Source organism: Miniopterus natalensis, chromosome 15, assembly GCF_054644295.1.
Source record: "Miniopterus natalensis isolate mMinNat1 chromosome 15, mMinNat1.hap1, whole genome shotgun sequence".
NCBI lineage: Eukaryota > Metazoa > Chordata > Mammalia > Chiroptera > Miniopteridae > Miniopterus > Miniopterus natalensis.
This window is the reverse complement of record NC_142095.1, coordinates 8,898,566-8,921,470: the sequence shown is the minus strand read 5'-3', so window position 1 is coordinate 8,921,470 and position 22,905 is coordinate 8,898,566. Positions and strand designations below refer to the sequence as shown.

General features: G+C 48.4%; 1 protein-coding gene across 1 annotated transcript in view; it reads left to right on the top strand.

The window, feature by feature from the left end:
• Window positions 1-22,905, top strand: part of ITGA9 (integrin subunit alpha 9) — a 227,934-nt gene that overhangs the window by 2,781 nt on the left and 202,248 nt on the right. The window contains exons 2-4 of the mRNA XM_087824862.1: window positions 11,666-11,793; window positions 13,543-13,649; window positions 18,827-18,950. Coding sequence (XP_087680988.1) covers window positions 11,666-11,793; window positions 13,543-13,649; window positions 18,827-18,950 — 359 coding nt within the window. The remainder of the gene's footprint in view (window positions 1-11,665; window positions 11,794-13,542; window positions 13,650-18,826; window positions 18,951-22,905) is intronic.

Below are 22,905 nucleotides of genomic sequence, written 5' to 3'. Positions count from 1 at the left end.
CAGTCCCTGGGCCCTGGATCTTTAGCCCTGCTTGAGGGACACGTAAGCTGACTCATTATTCAAGATGATAAACAGCAACCGGGGTAAACATCCTTGTAACTAAAGCTTTGCGGCATCCTTAATTATTTCCTTCTAATAAGTTCCTGAGCTTGGAATTGCTGGGTCAAAGAGGAAGGGAGGTTTGAAGTAATTTTCTATGCATTTTCAAAGTGCTGGCCAACCTGGAGTGTGTACTTTAGAGAAGTGCAGTAACTTACCTGGCACTGGAGTTTTGGAGTATTTACCGAAGGGCTGGTCCCGTGCAATGGACAAGCATAGCCGCCTGCAGAAGGGGACTTAAATAGATCACAGATAGTCAGAATGGACGAGAGAGGTAAGCGATAGACACGAAAAGGAGACGCAGTACACTGACACTTGGAGAGGAAAGGACAGCAAATGTTGATTAAGCCTCGTATTTGGTGTCTGTCTGCTTGAGAGGGAATTGCGCCTTAGCTTCTTAATTCATTGTTAGTAGTTTAATAAGTTTGCTTCATGCTTGTTAAACATCGTGTTACAGGTGAAAGGATTTGTGGTATGTAGGGTAAGGGAGTGAGAAGAATGTGCTGGAGGGGCAGGGATGGAGCTCGGGCACCGGGTCGGCGTGGGCTCTGCAGGCGCAGAGCTGAGAGCTCGGGCTGGTCAGGGACCCTTGGTGCACGTCACAAGGCACGTTTGTGCTCAGTCAGAACTAACCCTACCTCTTCAGTCCCATAACTGAGCATTCCTATCAGTGCTTTTCAAATGATCACTAATCAGAAGGTCCTATGTCTCTAAGAGAGGGGTGCGGCCTTGCTTTTCCAAGTCCTAGGGACTGAGTCTGGCTTCTGCAGTCATAGTGCATTGAAAGCAGAGCCCCAGACCCCTCCTCTCTCGAAGGGCTGGGCTTGAGTGGTCCCTCTGTCCCCATGCTCTAGGCAGTGGGAGTTGTCCCGATGGCCAGGGGGACTACAATATCCTGGGGAGTGTTACAGATGTCACTTCTATCAGTTTGGATGCAAACATGCAGGTGACTCAGTTTCCTCCTTTGCAGTGTCACCCAGAGGGTGCGTACCTGCGCAGGGACAGCTTCCTCTCATATACCGCCCACCCCCCCGGGTCTTCTTGCACTCTTTGAACACCAGCAGTAGGTGCCAGAGGCCAGAGGGCATGGACAAAGCCAATTTCTGTTCCCTTCCCTTAGCCGTGGATGGTTCCTCAGCTGCAGGACAGACAACTCTAACACCCTGCGATATAAATACACACAACCCGGCTGGCGTCCAGCGCCCAGAGTGCGTTTCTTCCACACCCCTCCCCTCCTCTCTGCCCCAGACACCCTGGAGTTGGTTGGGTACATCGGCTTCCTTTCTGGCGACACGCTTCCTGCCCCATCTCCTGGGACACAGCAAGATGGCTGTGCCTGGGCACAGAGCAAGTGCTTGGAAATGGGAGACATGCCGGCTTTTTGCTTTGTTAAGGTTGTCAGAGCATCGTTCAGTGAGAGATAGGAGGTGATTCAGAGCCACGGAGAACATAACATCCTCACTGTGTATTAAGGCTGGGAATCAAAAGAGCAAGCTAGACATTTCGGCTGCCCTGCCAATACAGTTGCCAATAGTAGCCAGATGTATTGCCGTTCAAAGTAAAATTAATTACAACCAAAGGAAATGAGGAATTCAGTTCCTCAGTTGTACCAACCACATTTCAGGTGCTCAATAGCCCCGTGTGGCTAGCGGCTGCCGTTTTGGATCACACACAGAGAGAACATATCATCACTGCAGAAAGTTCTATTGGATGGTTTAGAGCAATGACTTCAGTCTTATAGGGCTAGACAAAGACCAAAAAGTGACACAAGAAAAGAAACATCAACCCTTGGTGTATTCGAGTATTAAACTGGAAATGGAGGTGCTTAAATCTAACTATAAATTAAGAGTGGGCAGCCAGAGCGGCTGAATTCTTTCTTTTTCCAGTCATCAAACATTGGATGCCTGCTCTGGGCTAAGGCACAGGGATTCAAGAAGGAAAAATCCACTCCCAGTCTGATGGGCAAGAAGATTGTGGGTTCTAGTCTTGCATCTCAGGCAAAATTTAAGATATGGGCTCTGATGAGGAGGGGCTTTTCCTTGGGGAGGCACAGAGTGTTCAGAGGGCAGAAGAGAGACAGACCCCTGGGAAACTAAAACCTTTAGAAGGGGGACCCTGGGGTCAAGGGCCTTGCTGCCCCCATTTTAGTGAGGAGATACCTAAAAATGGTCTGGCAGCTGCCTCTCATAACCTTTGGGGGGGGAGTCTTTGCTGAGTTCCTCTGTCCCCTGCCTCATCCCAGGCGCAGGGTGGAGGGTGGAGTAGTGCCACCTCCCCATCTGGATTTTTTGGAAGCAGCGTTTTCAGATCTGGTTCCTGGTTCCTGGATGACATGTATATGAGACCCACATTATCAGGGGACCCAGAAAACGTCTCTTGGGGTTTCAGGGAAGTTTCCCTGAACATAGATCCTGAAACTGGTGAGGGTGCTGTTTCCTGAGCTGGTGCTGAACTCTGGCCGGGGCAGAGGCGGCTGTGTGGCCCAGGGGAGGACCTTCCAAGGCAAGAACACAGACTTGTTTCAGCCAGTCACTCACAGCCCTGAGTGTGAGGGTGTGAAGGGCCAGGCTCCAGCCAGCTCTGATTCCCCGGTGACCTGCTGCTGGTCAGGAAACGGTCTCCTTCTGATAACTCCTACTGTGATTTGTCCGGGAAAAATGTTTTCACGTTTATTAAAAGCAGCCATGGTGTCCTCAAAAGTCACTCGCTTTCAAGGGCGTTGCATGTAACTTTAAGAAATCAGAATTAGTGATGCCATCAGATAGTATTTGCTGGACATCTACAAGAAGTCAGATGCTTTCCCAGGCACGATATCGTCTTTAATGGAATATCTGGGACAACCCGGGAGTGGTTCCACTTTCCCAGGTGAGAACTGAGGGTTGCAGAGTTTCAGGTGGCGTCCACGGCCCACCCAACCTCAGCGATCCACATGCACTGACTGGTTTCCTCTGTCTCAGCCCGGGTGGCCTCTCCCGCCCCTTCCCGACCACCAGGTGTTAACGTGCTGCGATGTGCACAAACCCCGGGGCAGGGTTGGCGCTGTGTAGGGCACACCAGAGGCAGGGGGTAGGGCACAACAGAGGGTCCTGTCACCGCTTTTCCACCAGAACGGGTCCTAGAGAGTGGGTGTTCCAGACCTGGGGGTGGGGCTCTTCCTGGCTCTGCCTTCGTTGGGGCTCGATTCCTCGGCGACAACCACACCTGTGGTTTCTGGGCCACCATAGGGTGGGCTCCAGCGTCAGCCCTGACATCGCCCCCGTGTAGGAGCCGGGTGATCTTGGCAAGCTGTTGAGCCCCTTTTCCTCCTCTATAAAAGCATGATAAGAATTCCCCCCCTCATGTTGCTGGGGAGTTAAATGAGAGGATGTCTGCAAAGCCTGTAACACGTGTAGCACATGGTAAACCCTTGATAAACACTAGTAGTTATTTCTCTTGTTACTCTGATCTGACTTTTGAAATGAATGGTCTTCATCCTGCCTTTGGATGCTGAAAGTGCTCGCTTTTTAGTATGTTTGTTGATTGATGCATTCATTTATCGAAATCTGAGTGTCGGCACTCAATCTGAAAATGAATCAGTCTTGCACAATACACGCTCTTTGTGATGTGTGGTCTCTGTGAAATTTTGGTCGTGCTCTACAGACATGTGCCTTTGTGGTATCATTTACATCCCATCTGCTTCCAGAAAAGATCTGGGATGGCTGCTTTAATTGGAGACCTGTGGGGTTGCACATCCTAGAGTTTTGTGTGCCTTCTCCATCTCTCAGAGAGGTTAGAGGCCACTGTGTTATGGGGCATCCTGGCTCTAGATAAGTCGAGGAGGCAGGTCTTCAGTTCCAAGGTGGGATGGTGTGAGAATTTTAGCAAAAAAAAAAGTGAATTTATTGACCTATTTTTCTTGGAGAAGAAAATTATCATAAGGAACCAACAGGAAGACATCAAGGCTATTACTCAGATCTCCCAGAGGTCTCTAGCTTGTTCTGTCTCTTGGATTTTAATGTTCATGTGATGCTCTCAGGTGAGGAAGGACAGCATCAGTCCTTTTGCCGTCTTTCTTTCTCCAATTGCCTCCCCTCAGTGCATCTCCCAAGACCTGAGCCCGTGGCTGGGGCTGCACCCCACATCTGAGGCCCCTTCACTCCCTGACACGGCAGCCAGGGGGCTGATACCGCTCTAAGGTGGACCCTGCGGTGCCTCTGCTCTTTCCCAGTTGGACATGGCACACCACCTCCTACATTCGCGGAATCAGCATTTTCTAGGATGGATTGAGCCCCTCTCCCTCCCTTTATTTACTCTAACCTGGGGTTCCCAGAATAAAAATAATTAGCATCCCCAGCCTTTTATGAGTACTTTCTATGTGCTGGAGAGGCCATGCTCACAGTCACTTCGATGCAGTGGGGCTCTTGCTGCAGAGGCACAGAAGCCAAGGCCAAGGTTACCCAGCAAGTAGACTGCAGGGTGAGTCTGACTCAGTGCTCCTCTGGCCGTTCTCAGGGTCTCCCATGCGGCCCTCCCCTCACCCAGCCCATCAAGTCCCTGTCCAAGGTATCAGGTTCCTGAGGGGGAATAAAAAGTGCCCTGACGCTGTTTCTGGGAGAAGGGCCTGGGCACTACTTCTGTCTGCTCTTGGCCTTGGAACCTGAAAGATCCTACCCCATTCTCTGAAAGTCAGGCTATCCTGGGTGCGTGGCCCCTCCCCCACAAACTGCCCTTTGCCGTTTCCTTTTGTTCCTCATTGCTGCCCTGGGAGGGGTCCCTGCATTTGTTATTGTCTTTGTTTTTAGAGATAAGGGAGTGCCTGGGGACTTGCCCAAGGTCACACAGCTGGAGAGGAACTGGCAGACTCTTCAGGGCTGTTTCCACCACCCCACCCTGCCCTTCTCATATCAGAGCCCTTTGACCTTGTGGTCCTGGGTGGCAGTGAGATTCCTTTGCGGGAAGAAAAGGGATTAGGCAGGTAGAGGAACAGTAGCCACAGTTCTGAGCTGCAGAGTTGGATAATTGGGTTGGACCCAGGAGCAGTGGGTGGGCGGTGGAGGTGCCACAGTCTAGTTCTCTTCAGGGGTGGCATGGCCCTAGCATGATGATGTATCTGTTTTCTATTACTGCAGTATTGCTGCAGAACAAACTACCCTAACACTCAGTGGCTTAAACCAGTCACCATTTATTAGCTCATGATTCTGTGCTTGGCCATTGAGACTGGGTTCAGCTGGGTGGTTCTTATGTTCTTAGCGGGGCTCACTGTGCCTCTGCTCTCAGCTTGTGGGCTCGCAGGCTGGCCCGCTGGTCTACGGTGGCCTCAGCTGGGATGGCTCATCTCTGCTCCGTGCGTGTTTCATTCTTCAGCATCCTGCGCTTGGACACATGGTGGCTGGGCAGGGTGCCAAGAGAGCAATCAGAATATGCTTGGTCTCTTGAAGCCTGGGCTGCTCCTGTCACATTCTGTTGGCCAGTGCCAGTTACAGGGCCAGCCGACATTCAAGAGGAGGGGAAACAGATTCCATCTCTTAATGGAAAGAGCTGCAAAGTCACATTGAAAAGGACATGGATACAGGAAGGGTGGAGAATCGTGGCTACTTTTGCAATCTACTACCAGTGCTGAAAGTGTCCTAGCCATCCCTGGATTTCTGCAACCTCAGCTGACAGTCTGAATAAATTTCTGCCCGGCACACTGGAAAAGGGACTGAGGTTCTAAGGATCTGTGAGTTCCTGGGGTGCTGCCAGGAGGTGGAGCTGTGACGAGTTGGGTGCCAAGGTTTTTGGCCTAGTGCCCAGCATTCTAACACTTCTTCGAACTACCACTTTGTACCAAGCCCCGTGCTGGGCGCTTTATAAACATCTTGCTTAAACCTCACAAGAACCCTTAGTAGGTACATTTTCCTTCTATTTTACAGAGGAAGAAAACTGAGGCTCAGAGTGTTTAAGACACTTGCCTGAGGTCACACAGCTTATCACTGGTAGAGGCAGAATTTGAATCCTGTGTTACCCCTGTGCTTCTTAACTTCCCCACCCTGAGTAATTTGCCCTTGGAACTTAGAATTCAGGCGGCACGACTACTTTAAAACACTTAAAAGCAGTTAGTACATACTGCTTAACCACCTGGAGCCTCAGTTTCCTCAAGTGTCGAAGGAGGTGCCTCTGAGGTTTTTCAGGTTCCACACCCCCAGTTAGCAAGCACTGGCCCAGGGAGTCTCCTCGCTCTGGGATGGTTTGGTCGTCAGGGGTGGTGCTCTTTCTGCATGAGTCCGGGCTGTTTTTTGTTGATTAAGGGACCTGGAGTGATTCCTGGGGTTTCCATGCGGTGCGGTGAACATAGTGATTGAATTCCACTCCTGTAATGGCCACGTGGGTCCCTGGGGATGCTTTGGCTTTGGGATCAAACGCATGAAAGCAAACCTAATGGGTTTAAGGTTTGGAATCCCCAGTTCCTGTCCTGGGTCTGGCTGTAATTTGGCCGCAGAAGCACAGCCGTGGCCTTTGTGGGGAGGGAGGGAGGGAGCCTCTGAGACACAGTTCTGAGCCTGCTCCCAGAGGCAGCTATGGCTCAGCCCTTCTCTGCCACCTGCTCTCCAGGGAACAGACCTGCAGTTCACCCTCAGGATGTGAGGGATGTGTTCAGAGCAGGATGGGTGGCTGGACTGGAGCCTTTGTAGCCAGCTGGACCACACACAGGCCAATTGAAGAAGTGGCTGTGTGGAAGGCATGTAAACTGCCACAATAGGAGGGAGTTTGAGGGACTGGAAAGACCATGCCCTTGGACACTGATGCCTTGGGTTCAAATCCAGCCCTGCCACCTACTAACTAAGTCACCACCATCTCTGAGTAAAGTGCACACAAGAGGGTGCTTGACAGGGTTGCCATGAGCAATAATCAGACAAACTGTGAGTATAATTGGCGTTGGCAGATGAACAGATGGGTCCACATTTCTAAATAGGTACATGAACTACTCATTGAGAGGGGCAAACCTCTGGACAATCCCATGCCAGTAATGTACACGTTTTAGAAAATCAAGAAGGTGCTGGAAGTTCAGCCCGATGGGGAGGAGAAAGCCACCTTCCCGTCCCAAAGCCCAGTCTGTCCTTTGGCATGAAGGAGCTTTCCCATCAAAGTTCTCACCTGGGAGCCACCTGCAGAGCCTCACCTGGGCTTTTTCAGGCAGGTCACCCGTGTGAGCAGCTGGCACCACTGGGGGGCACTTGGTACCTCTTGGTTCCCCTTTCCTCCTCCTGGCTGGTATGGGATGGGCAGAATGGGGGAATGGGCACTGCACTCTATTCGTGGGTACGTGCTACAGCTTGGCATCTTACCACGCTTGGTGGGCTCAGGCAAGTCCTGGGACCTTCTCTGGCCACCTGCTTCTCCATGTGTACAGCGGGGAGAATATTAGTGTCTCCCACAGGATTGCTGTGAAGATTCGACGTGATGCTGCCACCAGGGGCCTAGCCCGGTGCCTGCACACTCCAGGTGCCCTATCCGTGTTGGTTGTCCTTGTGATTAGAAATCTAGAATTCTGAGTTAATGAGAAGACTCTAAGATGTCTTTGAAGTTTGAGTGCATCTTTAACTGGGGATGGCATAGGACGAAAGCCTCACTTCTCAAGGGTCACCTCTTCATACCAGCTCCAAATGAACAGGATTATTTGTAATCGGTTTTGGAGTTGGTAGGAATTTTTAGACCCAGCCCTGTCCCACGGGGGTATGGGTAGTTACTTCTTAGACTGAATTACCTGGAGAGCCTGTTCAAATGCACATTCCGATTTAGCCGGCCGGGAATGCGGCTCCAGAGTCTGCGTTTCTGCCAAGCGCCCAGGTGTTCTCCCTGCTGCTGGTCTGAGGACCACACTGGGAGTATCGAGCAAAGGTCAAAATCAGCCTGATGATTTATTCGTGGGTGCCTGTGGGGGTGGGGGACACTCAGGCCTTTTTATATGGTAACCATACAGAGGAAAGAAATGTCTTACTGTCTCGTCAAGAGTCTCAAGGAAGATTTGGTGGGGTGTTGGAAGTATTTGGGATGTCTCTTTATAACTTAGAAGACTGAGAAAAAGCAGATGGCATCTTTTTAGTGGCTTGTCCCGAACCCTGGGCCATCGCGCTCTCTCTATCTCTTGGGATCAGCCTGGCGAACAGCCAGCTGAACAGACTTCAGAAAAGACAAGCTCATCGGCTGGCCTGCAGCCGCAGTCCCCCTGGCCGGCAGCCTAGGTAAAGAGCAGCGCCAGGCAGCGGAGGAAGAAGCCACGATGTTCTGTAAACACAGAGATACAAGCTCATTCTGCACCGTGCCACCCGGTGAGCCGTGGGCCGGGCGCGCACGTGCTGGTGCACACGCCCCCTGCTCTCTTGCTTCATTTCCCATTGCACAGGATTTGGGAAAAACTTTCTAATCCAACCACCTGGTTAAGGGTTTGAACCAGAGGGTTGTTACCAGTGCTTGATCAGCCATTGTTGTTAGAACCATTGAGTACGTTGGGCTTGGAAGGGAATAATAATTCCGCTGGTCCTTTCCCCACTTTAGATTTCTGTCTTAATGTAGCCCCTCGCAGTCTCCGCCCTAGGCTGAGAGAAGCGGTGCCTGGGATCGAGCTCTCCCGGGTCCCTTCCTGCTTGGGTAACCTGTGAATCTGGGTCTGTGCATCTGGAGCAAAGCCACCATCTGGAACATCCAGGGTTCCAGTGCCATTTGGGGGGACGCGATCGAGAAGCAGCCTGCTGTTGTATGAGGCTCATCCCCCCTTTTGTCATTCTTACAAAATGAATCGCAAGTGGCGTTTATTCACTGTGCTAATGCAAATTTGGAGTTGGTAGGAATTTTTAGACCCAGCCCTGTCCCACGGGGGTTCTCGAGTGGAGGAGGCGTTCTGTACGTTGCCCGGCTCCGACAGGCCGACGCGTGGAAAGGCGTGGGCGTTTCAGCTGCATAGATATGCCCAACTGCTAATTCTTCTCACCTGTGAAAACATAACTGGCCTTTCAGAGAGCAACCCTCGGCTTGCCCTGGGGGCTCTAACGCTCAGCCCCAGAAGCAAGGTGGGGGAAATTGATCCCTAAATACGGCCTCCTTCTCACTGGAGTTTTGTTTGGTGTGTCATTGTACATTTGAGTTAGAGCCACCGAGAGCCGGCCAAACTGCCCTTGTGTGGGCGACAGAGGCGCTGTGGTCTGTTTGGGAAAGTGCTCGCTGTGATTTCCAAAGGCTGTGGGTTCCAGCCCTGCGTCAGCTTGGAGATCCTGCAGCTGGGGCCCACCGTGGTGAGGCTGGGGGGGCAGCTCCCCGGGGTGTTGCTGAGAGGCCGTGGGGCCGCTTGGGTGCCCTCCCTGTTGGGGGCCTGGCTCCTCTCTCACTCCAGCAGGGTGTGACTTGATTCCTGACAGAGTCAAACACAGACTTTCCAACACTGATCCTGAAGGAAGCACTCCAAGGAAGGGGTGGATCGCCCCGGCTCCTTGTGTCCTCAGAGATCCTTCACCCCTCTGAGTGTTGGGGGATGGGGGAATGGCAATTAAGATGGGACCCACTCGACTTCCCACGAACTGATACCACGTGTCTGAGTCATATTACTGTGGGTGTCCTTTGTGATGTCTGCCAGCCTTTGCTGGAGGCCCATCTGAGGGTCTCCTACTTCTGTTGCTCATCCAGAGTGTTGGTCGGGGAGCAGCGTCATTCTGAGGCCAGGGTGCGGGTGAAGCGTGAGTGTCCAACATCTCCAGGTGAAGGTGGCTTCAGGACAAAGTGAGGGGAGCCTGGGCCCACTTTCCACACCCCCAGGGAGGCCGTCTGGGGTCACTCTAACCTCTACTGGCCACGTTTCCCACAGATACCTAATAATGCTTTCTATTCCCAGGCAAGTGGAGATGATCGATTTCACAATGTGCCTCATACCTTCCGAGGGGAATTGCATCCCCTTTCCGGGCGCTAGAGACACAGCAGCGGCTTAGAATTTTCTGCTCTTTGAACATTGGTATAGGTTTTGTCTAAGTCTCATCGTACAAGTTCTTTTCCAAATGGCTCGTAGCTCAGCACAGACTGTGCCTGATTGGTGCTGTTTAGTATTCTTTGCCGTAGCTCTTCGGTTGACTGCTTTCCAGAAACAGAGCATGAAACTGTAGGTCAGAATTGTTTTCATAACATCTGGAAGGGAACTCTCTGCTGTTCCCCCTGTGTTCCGTGCCCACGCAGGCCCAAATGTGTCTTTTTTGTCTTCTTGGCATGTCGTGCCTTTTCCTCCCCCCAGGGAAGGGCTGTGCAGGGGACGGCCCATCCGCAAGGCAGCTTTCCAGCTCAAGAGGAAGGACAGAGCTGCATTCTTGCTCAGTTTGCATGTGGACGACTCCATCTCTGGTTTGTGTTGGGATAGAGGATGCATTTTTGATTCTACACTATTGCTACGTCTTCTCTGTGTCCCCTAAATGTGCACAGTGTGTGTGGTGAGGAGGAAGAGAGGTACCCAGAAGAGAAATGGTATCTCTAAATTTCTTATTTATTCACGTCATTATTTTTTAAGTCTAATACATCCAGGAGCGTGCCCATATCATATATACAATCTAATGAATTATCACCAATCCTTGTGAACACTGCTCAGGTTGAAAAGTAGAACTTCATGCGTGCCCAGAAAGCCCTGTCTCCCTGACTACAACCCCCCTTGTCCCTCCCCCGAGATAACCATTATCCTGCTCTTTCACACCACAGTTAACTTCAGCTGCTTTGAACTTCAGGTAAATGGCATCAGTGAGTGCGCTATAGGTCCTGACATCTTTTGCTCAGTGTTGTGTTTATGAGGTTCATCCATGTGGTTGTGGTTGAGTGATGTTCACTGATTTTCATTGCTGGATAGAATTCGATTGTATTTCTGTATCATAACTTACTTATCCATTCTAGCGTTGATGGACCTTTGGGTTTCTTTGGTTTTGGCCGTTGCTGCATTCAGCCGTGAAAGCTTTTGTACCTGTGTCCTGTAGGCATGCATCCGCATTTCCATTGGGTATGTTCCTAGAAGTGGAATGACTGGGTCCTAGGCACATGTTCAGTGTTTTCAGAAACTGCTGAATTGTTCACCAACGTGGCTGTAACGGTTTTCACTCCCAGCAGCAGGGTTTCTATTGTTCCATAGCTTTGCCAGCACTTGGCATTTTCAGTCTTCCTGGTTTTAGCCTTGTAGTAGGTGTAAAGTGATATCTTGTTTGTATTTCTCTGATAACTAATATAATTGAGCACCTTCTCATGTTTATTGGCCATTTGGTTATGGTCTTTCATCAAGTATCTACTCAAGTTTTTGGCCCATTATGATATTAGATACCTGTATTTTCCTTATTGATTTGTAGGAGTTCTTTATAGATTCTGGATAAGCACCATTTGTTGGTTATATGTGTTTCCAACCAAACTTAAGCTTTAAATGTGCCTGGAGAACATCTACCAGGTTGACTATGGGAGCCCCACCCCCCTTCCCACCAGCACAGTATAACGCTGGGGTGGGGTATGGTTTCCCAGTGAGAATTCAGACCGCCTGCCCGTGGCCTCCTCTTTCCTGGTACTGGGTTGTGACAGGATGTCCTTTCTTCTTGATGTGCAGGGTCCTTGTGGGTGCACCAAAGGCAGATTCCAAGTACAGCACGTCAGTGAAGTCCCCGGGGGCTGTGTTTAAGTGCCGCATCCACACCAACCCTGACCGGAGATGCACCGAACTGGACATGGCTCGAGGTGGGTGGACATCCTGCCGAAGTGGAAATGGGCTCTGTACCCCCATACTTTCCTCTTTCTTCTTAGGGTGGCCTGGTCTTGTTTCATCTCCCTCCCTCCCTTCCATCTATGCATCCATCTATGAATCCATCTATGCATCCATCTATGCATCCATCTATGCATCCATCTATCCATCCATCCATCCATCCATCCATCCATCCATCCATCCATCCATCCATCCATCGTGTATTGAGTACCTGTTACTTACTAAGCACCAGGATATACCAGTGAGAAAACAAAGATCCTGCCATCCTTACAAATTAGTGGACAAGAGACATTAAAAACAAATAATTGAGAACAAAAAGACCAGAGGGAAGGTGGGTATTTGATCTGCCCATGATTGGAAAGGTGCACAGTAGTTAGCTGAGCAGGCAGGGAGGCAGAACCTCCAAGCAGAGGAGAGCATGTGCCACGATCAATACAGAGCGAGGGTGGTGTGGCTGGAGTGGTGAGCAGGAGAGACTGGAGGCAGAGGAGCTCTGCAGGGTGGGCTGGGGCTGATCACACAGGACCCAGGCAGGCTGGTGGAAGGTGTCAGGATTTTATTCCGTGTATGAAGGTGGAGCCATTAAAATCAATTTTAGGTTTTATATTTTAAGTAGGGAAAGATATGATCAATGGATATTTTATTTTATTAAAAAATATATTTTTATTGATTTCAGAGAGAGGAAGGGATAGGGAGAGAGATAGAAACATCAGTGATGAGAGAGTCATTGATCGGCTGCCTCCTGAACTCCCCCTGCTAGGGATCGAGCCTGCAACCCGGGCATGTGCCCTAACCGGGAATTGAACCACGATCTCCTGGATCATAGGTCAGTGCTCATCCGCTGAGCCACACTGGCCTGGCATCAATGGATATTTTAAAAAGCTCACTTTGATCTGGTGGAATCAGATGGATCTGCCTGGGTTCAGAGCCCAGCTCTGCCAGTTACTAATTGGGACTTATTGGGAATGTCCCATAGCCCCTTTGGCTTCAGTTTCCTCGTTAGGACTAAGATACCTACCTCACAGTATTACCTGGAGAAGATTAAGTGAGGTAATGGAGGTGAATATGTAGAATTGTACTTGGCACATAGTAGATACTCAGTAAGTAGAAGTTATTTTTGTGGGGTGTGAAGGGGTTCTTAATATATGGTGATGGGAGAAGATACGACTTTGGATGGTGGGCACACAGAGCAGTATACAGATCTTGCAACATAGAAACCCATACCTGAAACCTGTATGTTCATATTAACCACTGTCACCCCAATAAATTTAATAAAGTGTTAAAAAAGAAGATTCTTTATGATAATCACTTCAGCTCCTCACTTTCTCCAAAGTCCTTTCCCATCAAGCACTTCTAATGATTATTATTTTTAAATGAACTGTTGTCGTGATTTTCCTTAGCAGAAAGGGAGAGGTGCCCGTGGGCTTCTCTAACGCTACTCAGAGCGACCGGTTGGCGAGCTGTTTATTCCTGATGCGTGACAAATTCAGGAGCTTGCTTCCAAACATAGCCCGATGCTCCCACCAAGGACGACTTGCTATGGAAAATACGGTGGCTGAATTAAACAGCACGCACGGCGCTAGAGTCGATTTTACACTTTGTTCAAGTTCCTTGTCTCCTCCTGAGCTGGTTACAGACATTTGGGCGGTGGACCACTCTTTGAAAAGCAGCCAGGGGGGCATCTTTTCCCTAACCCATGCTTGGTGTCTCTCTTCTCCCGCCAGGGAAGAGTAAGGGGACGTCCTGCGGAAAGACCTGCCGGGAGGACCGGGATGATGAGTGGATGGGGGTGAGCCTGGCCCGGCAGCCCAAGGCCGACGGCCGAGTCCTGGTAAGGCGTTGGGGGGGGGTGGCGGCACAGGGAGGCCTGGCACTGAGCGTGAATGGCTTTGATCTCCTAGGAAAGCTGGACGGGGTGGTGACAGGGGCCTGGCTTTGAGGTGGCCTATTCTGGGCTACTATTTGGACACATGACTGATCTTTTTATTTCCTTCCTCTGTCAGATGTTAATAACGTCTGTCCCAGGGTGCAGAGATGTGGCTATGGAGACGTAAATAAAATGGATGGGAAAAGTACTTCGGAGATCTTGTTCATGTCATAAATATTTGTGTGTGTCTTTTTAAGTCGAAGTATGATTTACGTAAAATGCACAGATCTTAAGGTTACAGTTTGGGTTTTGACAATTGTACACACTCGTGTAACATCCCACCCCACCCCCAGGAAGATACAGACTGTTTGTGTCTTTCCAAAAAGTTCTAGGATGTTCCTTTCTAGTCAGCTCGTCCCGCCCTGAGGCAATCACTGTTATGAACTGTAGTACTGTGGGTTACTTGTGCTTTTTCTAGAACTTTTACTCAGTGTGTGCTCTTTTGTGTAAGGCTCCTTTTGCTCATAATAATGCTTTTGAGATTAATCCGTGTTGTGTGTATCAGTAGTTCATTCCTCTTTATTCCTGCGTGGTATTATATTTTATGAAGTACATGTTATCATTTAAAAAGTTTTTATTTTATTGATTTGAGAGAGAGGGACAGAAAGAGAGAGAGAGAGAGAAAGAGAGAGAAACATTGATTTGTTGCTCCACTTATGCATCATCTGTTGATTCTTGTATGTGCCCCGCCTGGGGATTGAACCTGTAACCGTGATGTATCAGGACAAGGCTCTAACCAACTGAGCCATTCGGCCAGAGCCAGTGATTTTTGTTATAAAAACAAGATCAAGAGGGGAAAATAACACTAACTGCTGTTTATTGAGGGTTTCCCTTTGGGCCAAATGTGGTAAAAACTGAGGTTTTTACATATATTTTATCCCAGGGGAAACAGGTTTTCCTTAAGGACCTGGGCGGAATGTTTCTGTCCCCTCTCCTGGAGCCCAGTTCTGTGGTCAGCTTTTCTCTTGCAGAGGCAGTTCATCTGAATTCCGCCTTCCTGCTCAGCACAAGTTAAGCATCTCCCCCTTGTCAGCCCCTTGCGGGGAGGGAGGGAGCAGCTGGACGCTGTCGCCAGCATCGCCAGGCCTCCCTACTGGAAAGCATTGTAGCTCCTGCTGAGGGTGCCCAACCCTGCTGTTTATCTTGGTTTCTAGTCCTTTAATCACTGTCGAGAGCTGCCCTGGACCCTCTCCCAGCCTCTACATTCCTCCAGCCGTGGAGGCCTGACCCCGGCTGGACAACTCAGCCTCTGGAGGCCAGAAAGCTTGTCACCTTCTTCTGAGAAGGAGGGAAGACACTGATCCATCTAAAGTCAGGGCAGCCTGAGGTCGAGATTGAGGACAGAGGAGGCAGTGGCCTGATGGCACACAGCACACGACGCTCTAGAGAACCTGGCGCCCACCGCTGGAGGTTGCTCCTGCGAAAACATCTCTCTCCACAGAAGGGTAACCTCTGTGGGGCTGGGAATTTGTTTCCAGAGGCTTCTGCCTTACTGCAAGTCAGTATCAGGAAGGGGCCATCTCTGGGGACACGAACAGCAGTGAGGATCACGGGACAATTCAGCAAAGGGAGCCGTGAAGGCAGAGAGCTGGGGTGTTTGTGGTCCCTTGTGCCCGGGTAGGCCTGTTCTAATTCATTGCACGCAGAGCTGTTTTTCTCATGTTTCACACAATGACTGCACCATCCATTCAGTAAGCCACTATATGCGGGTGCTGGAGAAAGAGCGGGGCACCCAGCAGCAGCCATTTCCGTGTAGCTTTTTTTTTTCTGTCAAGACACAACACAAAAATATACCATCTTATCCATTGTAAGTGTACAGTACAGTAGTGTTGCCTATTTGCACAATGTTGTGTGAAAGCTCTCTAGAACTTTTTTATCTTATAAAACTGAAACCCTGTAGTCATCAAATAGCACCCTCTTCCTCCCTCTCCCAGCCCCTGGCCACCATCAGTCTTTTTGCTAAGAGTCTGACTATTTTAGATAACTCATATAAATGGGATCATGCAGTATTGGTCTCTATATGTCTGGCTTATTTCACTTAGCATTATGTCCTCAAGGTTCATCCATGTTGTAGCATAGGACAGGATTTCCTTTTTTAGGGCTGAGTAATATTCCACTGTATGTATACAGCACATTTTCTCTATCCATCCGCAGGTAGATATTAGGGTCTCTTCCACCTCGTAGCTATTGTGAATAGTGCTGCTGTGAACATGGGTGTGCAGATATCTCTTCAAGATCCTGCTTTTCAGTTCTTTTGGGTCTATACCCAGAAGGGAATTGCTGGATTAGATAGTAATTCTATTTAAAATTTTTTTGAGTAACCACCATCCTGTTTCCCACAGTGATTGTATCATTTTACATTCCCACCAACAGTGCACAAAGAAGGGATCCAATCTCTTTATACCACCAACATTTAGTTTCTGTTTTGTTTTTTTTCTTAAATATTGGCTATCCTAATGGTTGTAAAGTGGTATCTCCTTGTGGCTTTGATTTGTATTGGAGGCAAGTATTTATCTTAAAATTTAAAACAGGGAGATGTGTTTTATTTAAATATGCTTTGAGAACTCAGATGGTGCCTGGGGGTGTGGGTATGACACTTGTATCCCCATGGAGCATCATATTGGATTCTGAGGTTGGGTTTGAGGAGGGAGAGCGGAGGTGGCTTTTTAAAAACTGGCACCTGGTATTGATTTCAAAGTAAAGAACAGCTGGAGAATTTGAAAGCTGTGATAGGGAGCCCAGTGTCTCAATGAAAAATGGCATTTTCTGACCCATGGACATTGGGCTGGGCTGCTGGGCTGATCTTGGCTTAGTATCTGCCAGACTTGGCTCTGAGGTATTGTGGTCCTTTCCAGTTTTCCCCCAGGGACAAGTGGTACCGGGTGTGAACACGGCACTGGGATTAGAGGCAGGCCCCTCCTGCCCCACACACTCACCCCACACACTCATCCCAGTGTGCACATGGCAGTTTGAGAAATAGGAAAGAAAGTCACTTTCTGCCACAGCTACCCAACAGACAGCACAGGCACTGATCTTCTCCTGGGCCTGGGAGGGCAGCTCACGGAGTGCAAGTCTGGTCTCTGCTTTTCATTAGTCTCCAAGGCTCAGACAACAAATACTGTAAGCATCTAGATTACTTCTGGGTGGAAGCAGTGTTCTCCGGCTCTGTCTCGTTGCCATTTCCTTTCCAAACATCAGGGCAGTCCCTATCTATTCACCATGTGTCATCTGTACTTTTTTTTTTTTTTTTTTAAGCCACAGGGTGGCTATATACATATATATTTTACTTCTGTTGCTCTATTTCCTTACTTTTTAAAAAAATATATATCTTTATTGATTTCAGAGAGAGGAAAGGAGAGGGAGAGAGAGAGACAGAAACATCAATGATGAGAGAGTCATTGATCGAGCCCACAACCCGGGCATCTGCCCTGACCGGGAATCGAACCCCGATCGCCTGGATCCTAGGTCGACGCTCAACCGCTGAGCCACGCCCAACCGGGCTCCTGACTTTTTAAAGTGAACTTTTAATTGAGCTGTAACACATATGCAGGAAAGTGCACCAATAATCTGTGTATACCTTGATGAGTTTTCATTCTGAGCATCCGCAGAAGGACTTTCCCGGCATCCCAGAAGCCTCTTCCCTTCTTCTTCCCTTGGCAGGGGGCGGGGGAGACATCTTTGTGGGGGTCTGTGGCATCACGCCCCTGTCCCCCCAGCCACTGTTTCTCAGGGGTCCAGGGGTAGACCTGAGGACCTGGCAGAAGCTCTGGCCATCTGTGTATGACAAATGCATGTGCTAGAGGTAGGGACTTAGGTGCCTTTGTGGCTGAGCCATCTGGAGAAGCCCAGGAACCCCCCCCCCCCAGGATGTGCTGTTAAAAAAGGCCTGTGTATTAAATTGTTCATTTTCTTCTTTTGGGAGGAAAAACGATCTTTATAATTTGAAATATGTCAGATTGTAAGGTTTGGGGTGGTGCTAACCCCTCGTTCCCCTCTTTGTGATTATTTGGAATCTGAGTTTGACCAAAGCTTGCTGTTTCCACAGAATGTTCTTTTTCCTGCCCCTCCCTCCCTCCGTCCCTCCCTCCGTCCCTCCCTCCCTCCCTCCCTCCCTCCCAACAGAACTCATTTGGAGAGATTGATGGAGTTATTGATGCTTTGGAGACAGTCCCTAGGCATTTTTTAAAATGCTGGGGTCAGACTGATGTGTGTATATATAATGATAATCGGGGCTAAACAGTCTTTTCTTTTTATAATTTATATTTGGAGACACTTTTCCTACACGCGTACTGCCTCTGACCCCTTGCTGTCTGACCTCACAAAATGCCTTAATTTTAGCTCAGTTTACTGTGAAATGCAATGTTTGGATCTTCTAGGAATTTTCTAAGATCACTCCTTAAACAGTTTACGGCACTTAAAAAAACACTAGGAAGCAATAAACTGGACGTTCACCGCAGAAAGTCCCTCCTTGTGAGAGTCCGTGTGCTCTCAATAAACAGCCACCTCTCTTCACCGTCCCTCTGACCCAGAAACGCAGTAAAACAGGGCAAGCCCTAGCTGCCAAGGGCTTTGCTAATCCATAAACTAAAATAGAACTGATTCACCAGCTAATTCCATGATAAGAAGGCATTCAAGTTTGCAAGCCGCCGGAATTGAATCAGAACTAAAATACAAAAAATCAGTTACCTAGTGGAATCGAGTGATCTGCTCAGCGATACATTCTTGTAGCGCATCGCCCCACATCGTTTCCGTCCGTGAGAAGTGTGCTGTGTGTGCGAAACGGCGCCACATGGGGAGGAATGAGGGTGGTTTGCGGCACCAGGACTAACGGGATTGTTTTACATAGTTTCATGTCTTGGGGCAAGAGGCGTGTGTGAGCAAGCTCGGGCTTCCGGTCCTGCTGAGTGTGTCCTCTGTGCCTTCGGGCGGAGCGTGGCCTTGTCCAGGGTCCCGCTGCCAGGTGGCCTGAAGGGATTAAGAGCAGGGAGGCTGGCGGGCAGCGATGCTTCATCGAGTGACCTGACGGCTGACCAGGCTCCAGAGAGCCCCTTCCCTGCTCAGAACCGCTCTCTCTTCTTTAGGCCTGTGCCCATCGCTGGAAGAACATCTACTACGAAACAGACCACATCCTGCCCCACGGCTTCTGTTACGTGATCCCGTCCAACCTCCAGGCCAAAGGCAGGACGCTGATCCCTTGCTATGAAGGTGAGTACTCTTTTTTTAAAAAAAATACGTCTTTATTGATTTCCGAGAGAGAAGAAGGGAGAGAGAGAGAGAAACATCAATGATGAGAGAGTCGTCATTGATCGGCTGCCTCCTGCACACCCCCTACTGGGGATTGAGTTAATATTTGTTAGTTCTTAGAACAGTGCCTGGCATATACTGATATACTAAATACTAAGCATATATAGGCTGATACACCACATTATGGGCGAATGTTCTATATACCAAGCAAGTGTTTGTTAATCTCACCACGGGGTGACGAATTTGTCTACCAGGAATAGAGTCCACATAAGCATATTAAGTAGTGTTAGACACTGTGCTAAGAAAAAACCCAAGTCTCAGCTCTGAAGTTCCCCATCTACAGGGGAGAAAGAGAGGGAACACGATGCTTCAAAAGTGGGAGAACTGTGTGTGGGGTGGGGAATCCCATGCCAGTGTCCGCTGGGTACCTCTCCCCAAGCCCACGCTGCATCCAAGTTGAAGGTGGCACTAGGGAAGAATTATTTTGTTTTACAACTGGAAGAACTGAGACCTGTGTGGAGTCTGCTGTCTGTTGGGGCCCACAGAAGAGGAATGGTGGGGATCCATACTTGGTCATGGTGGAGGGTGCAAGACAGGAGACATGGGTGCACTTCTGTGGAAAGACCACGGAAGGGGGTGGGGTGCTTGTTCAGACCTGCTCTTCAATGCTGCTGTCTTCATGGCTGTCTGTGGCTGGACCGACAGTGGGACCTGGTGCTGTGATGGCTCCATTGCATTTACTTCTCAGGGTTATTTTGGGGTGGAAGGGATCATGAGAAAACTCAGGTGAAAGTACTCAGAAAGACCATATGTTGTCCTGTAGTTGTGGCCTTACTGTGGGTCCCCTTGAGGCTTCACTGTGCTCTCTTCAGAATGGAGCAAGGTTGGTTTAATTAAGGAAAGCCTCTGAGTGTGTGGGCACTTCTCCAAATGCCTCAAACTTTTGCATTCTTAAAAAATTGGTCTTTGGTTTGGCACACGGGCTTTTTTCTCATGACTTTTCAGGTGCTTCCTGTTTCTGGTTTGGTGAGAAATGCTATCAGAATATTCCTGTTTGGAACCAGGAAATGTAGAGGGAATGGGAAACAGAAATGAATTTAGGACAAACTAAAACGAGTGGAGCACACCCTTAAGTCAAACCACTTAGTTTATGTTCGATGTGAGAACAGCATCTTCACGGCCATATGTTGTTGGTTTTATCAGAATCTGTGAGAAACTGAGAGGTTTGGTGGGATGACATATGGGGAAAACTTTGTAACTGGAAGAACAAGCACTATAAAATATTAGGATTCCCAAAAGTTGTCAGTGCATTGATAAAATCAAACACAGATTTCTTTCATCCTTTGTCCTTGAACCCATAGAGACAAGAAGCCGGCTTGGCCGGAATGGGGCTGTAAACGAGTAATCCTTTTATTGTGATAGAGCAGCCTCACTAATATGGAATAATTTGGGAGCAGCTCAGCTACATTAATAAAAAGTGTTCCAGATAAAACACTGACAAAGAAATGCAATTAGGGTGCCATTGTATATTAGATCTAATTTCAGAATCTGGCTTTACCACTGACTTATTCCTATGATTTAACCCATAGCTCCTACATTCTAACTGGGTGACTTTGGGCAAACCCCTTGAGCCTCAGTGCCCTCATCTGTAAAATGGGGGAGACCAAGCCCTACTTAAGAGGCATTTGAGTATATAATGTGCTTAACACAGTTGGTAGCTCAGAGCGAACACTCAGTAAATGTGAATTTTCTAATTATCTTTAAGTACCATAATAGTATTCTTAAATATTCTCAAAAGGTATCTAGCAGATTCTGCTTTAAAGAATAGATAATGGAGGTTAGAAGGCTGGGTATTACTAAAATGATGTTAAGACTTCTTGAAAAGATGATCATTTCTTAAGTACTTTGAAGATCATATTTGCACAATTGATTTGCTTGTTAAACTCTCTTCTCTTTTTGTAGACAGTCTAACGTTTAACTCATACCATGTTTAAATGTTCTAAAGTAAGGAATTGTTGGGGTTGAATTTATCAAATTTTACCATGCTTTAAAATGATCCCATTGATTCCAAAGATTTCTGTACCACTTTCTTTATTAACAGGGGTTGGCTGGCCTTTTAGTCCCAATTTCTTTTGCATCTCCAAAGACAGTGATTATTTCTAGGGAAGGAAATAGATCACCCATTCAGATGTGGAGATTTTTTAATTCCCCCTTCTAATGTTGGAGGCTATGGCTCCACAGGGGATAAAAATCAATCAAGAGCCATTTACAAATGAAAAGCAATTGAGGTTTTGTTCTGTTTTGTTGTGTTTTGTTTTGGAGAGAACCATAAAAGTCTAAGTTGATCCATTTAAAAATTTAAGAACAAACCCCCGTAAATTTTTATTAAATAAGAACTCTACATTTACATAGGTTTTTATGGTTTCCAAAGAGCTTTCATAAACATTATCTCATTTAAGTAAATATAGCAAATTTTTAAAATGTGGATGCAGTTAGTCTTATGAATACCACTAGCTCCATCCTGACAGCTCCCCGAGACCCCTGCCCCATCCAACTCACGCATTGTTTGAGGCTTTTTTGGCGCCAGCCAGCCTGGGCCCTCTTGCAGTCTTTCTTAAAAAACTCTTGAGAAATTCCGGTCAATCTGGGGTGATGCCAGAGACATACAGGGAGAAACTGAGTTTTGTGGCTTCAGGGCAAGGGCTGGAGGGATGGCTGCCATTGTCCCTGTGTTGGCATGGCTGAAGGGTGCCATCTTTCCAGTGTTGAGCCCTCCTGTTCCCCCCATGGCCAAATCTGAATCTGCATTAACCTGGTAAACACCACTCAGCCCACATTGTTGACTCCCTTAAACCTGCTTCATTCAACTCACATACCATGCAAGGCTCTTCCAGTGGCTGAGCCTAATGGGTGGCTGGCAGGCTGTGGGAGGTCTCAGGGTGCCTGGTGCCCTTTACTGACCTGCCACAGGCCCAGTACTGGTGGCAGCTGGCCTCAGGTTGCAGCATGGCCTCTCCCATGCACATCCTGGCCCAGCACAGGCAGCTGCCAACTGCAGCTCACTTTGTAGCTCCTAATAGGTAGTCTCAGAGTGGTCATAGGCAGTGTCTGACATTGGCCCCTCCCAAGAAGCCCCAGAACCAACATACTTGATGGCTGGCTACAGACCACAACAAAGCACCACCAGATTAGCTCCACAAGGGGCACACCCAAAGGATAGTCTCAGTAGGCACCAGACCCAGCTGGGGCAAATCCTGCACGATGGGGTCATGGCCAGTCCTCAGAGCTAGGGTCAGTCCTATCTACTGATGTGCTAACAGCAATCACGGCACAACTACAACAGGAGGACCCACAAAACCCACACAAAGGACATTCCTGGAGCACCCAGCTCAGGTTGCCAGGGAGACTGGGCCCCACAGGACATTTACTGCGTAAGACCACCCTTCCAAGACTGGGAGATGTAGCAAATATACCTAGTATGTAGAAACAAACACAGAGAAGCAGCCAAAATACAGAGATGAAAAACATGTCCCAATGAAAGAACAGAAGAAATCTCCAGAGAAAGAACTAAGTGAAATGGAGGCAAGCAGTTTACCAGATACAGAGTTCAAAACGCTAGTTATAAAGATGCCCAGGGAACTTAGTGAGAACTTCAACAAAGAGATAGTAAGCATTAAAAAGGACAGAAGCCATAAAAAAATAACCCGTCGGAAATGAAGAATACAATAATTGAAATGAAGAACACACTAGAAGAAATCAACAACAAGTTGGATGACGCAGAGGATCAGATCAGCTATTTGGAAGACAAGGTAGCAGAAAACACCCAATCAGAACAGCAAAAAGAAAAAAAGAATAAAAAGTGAGAATAGTTTAAGGGATCTCTGTTACAACATCAAGCATAACAACATTTGCATCA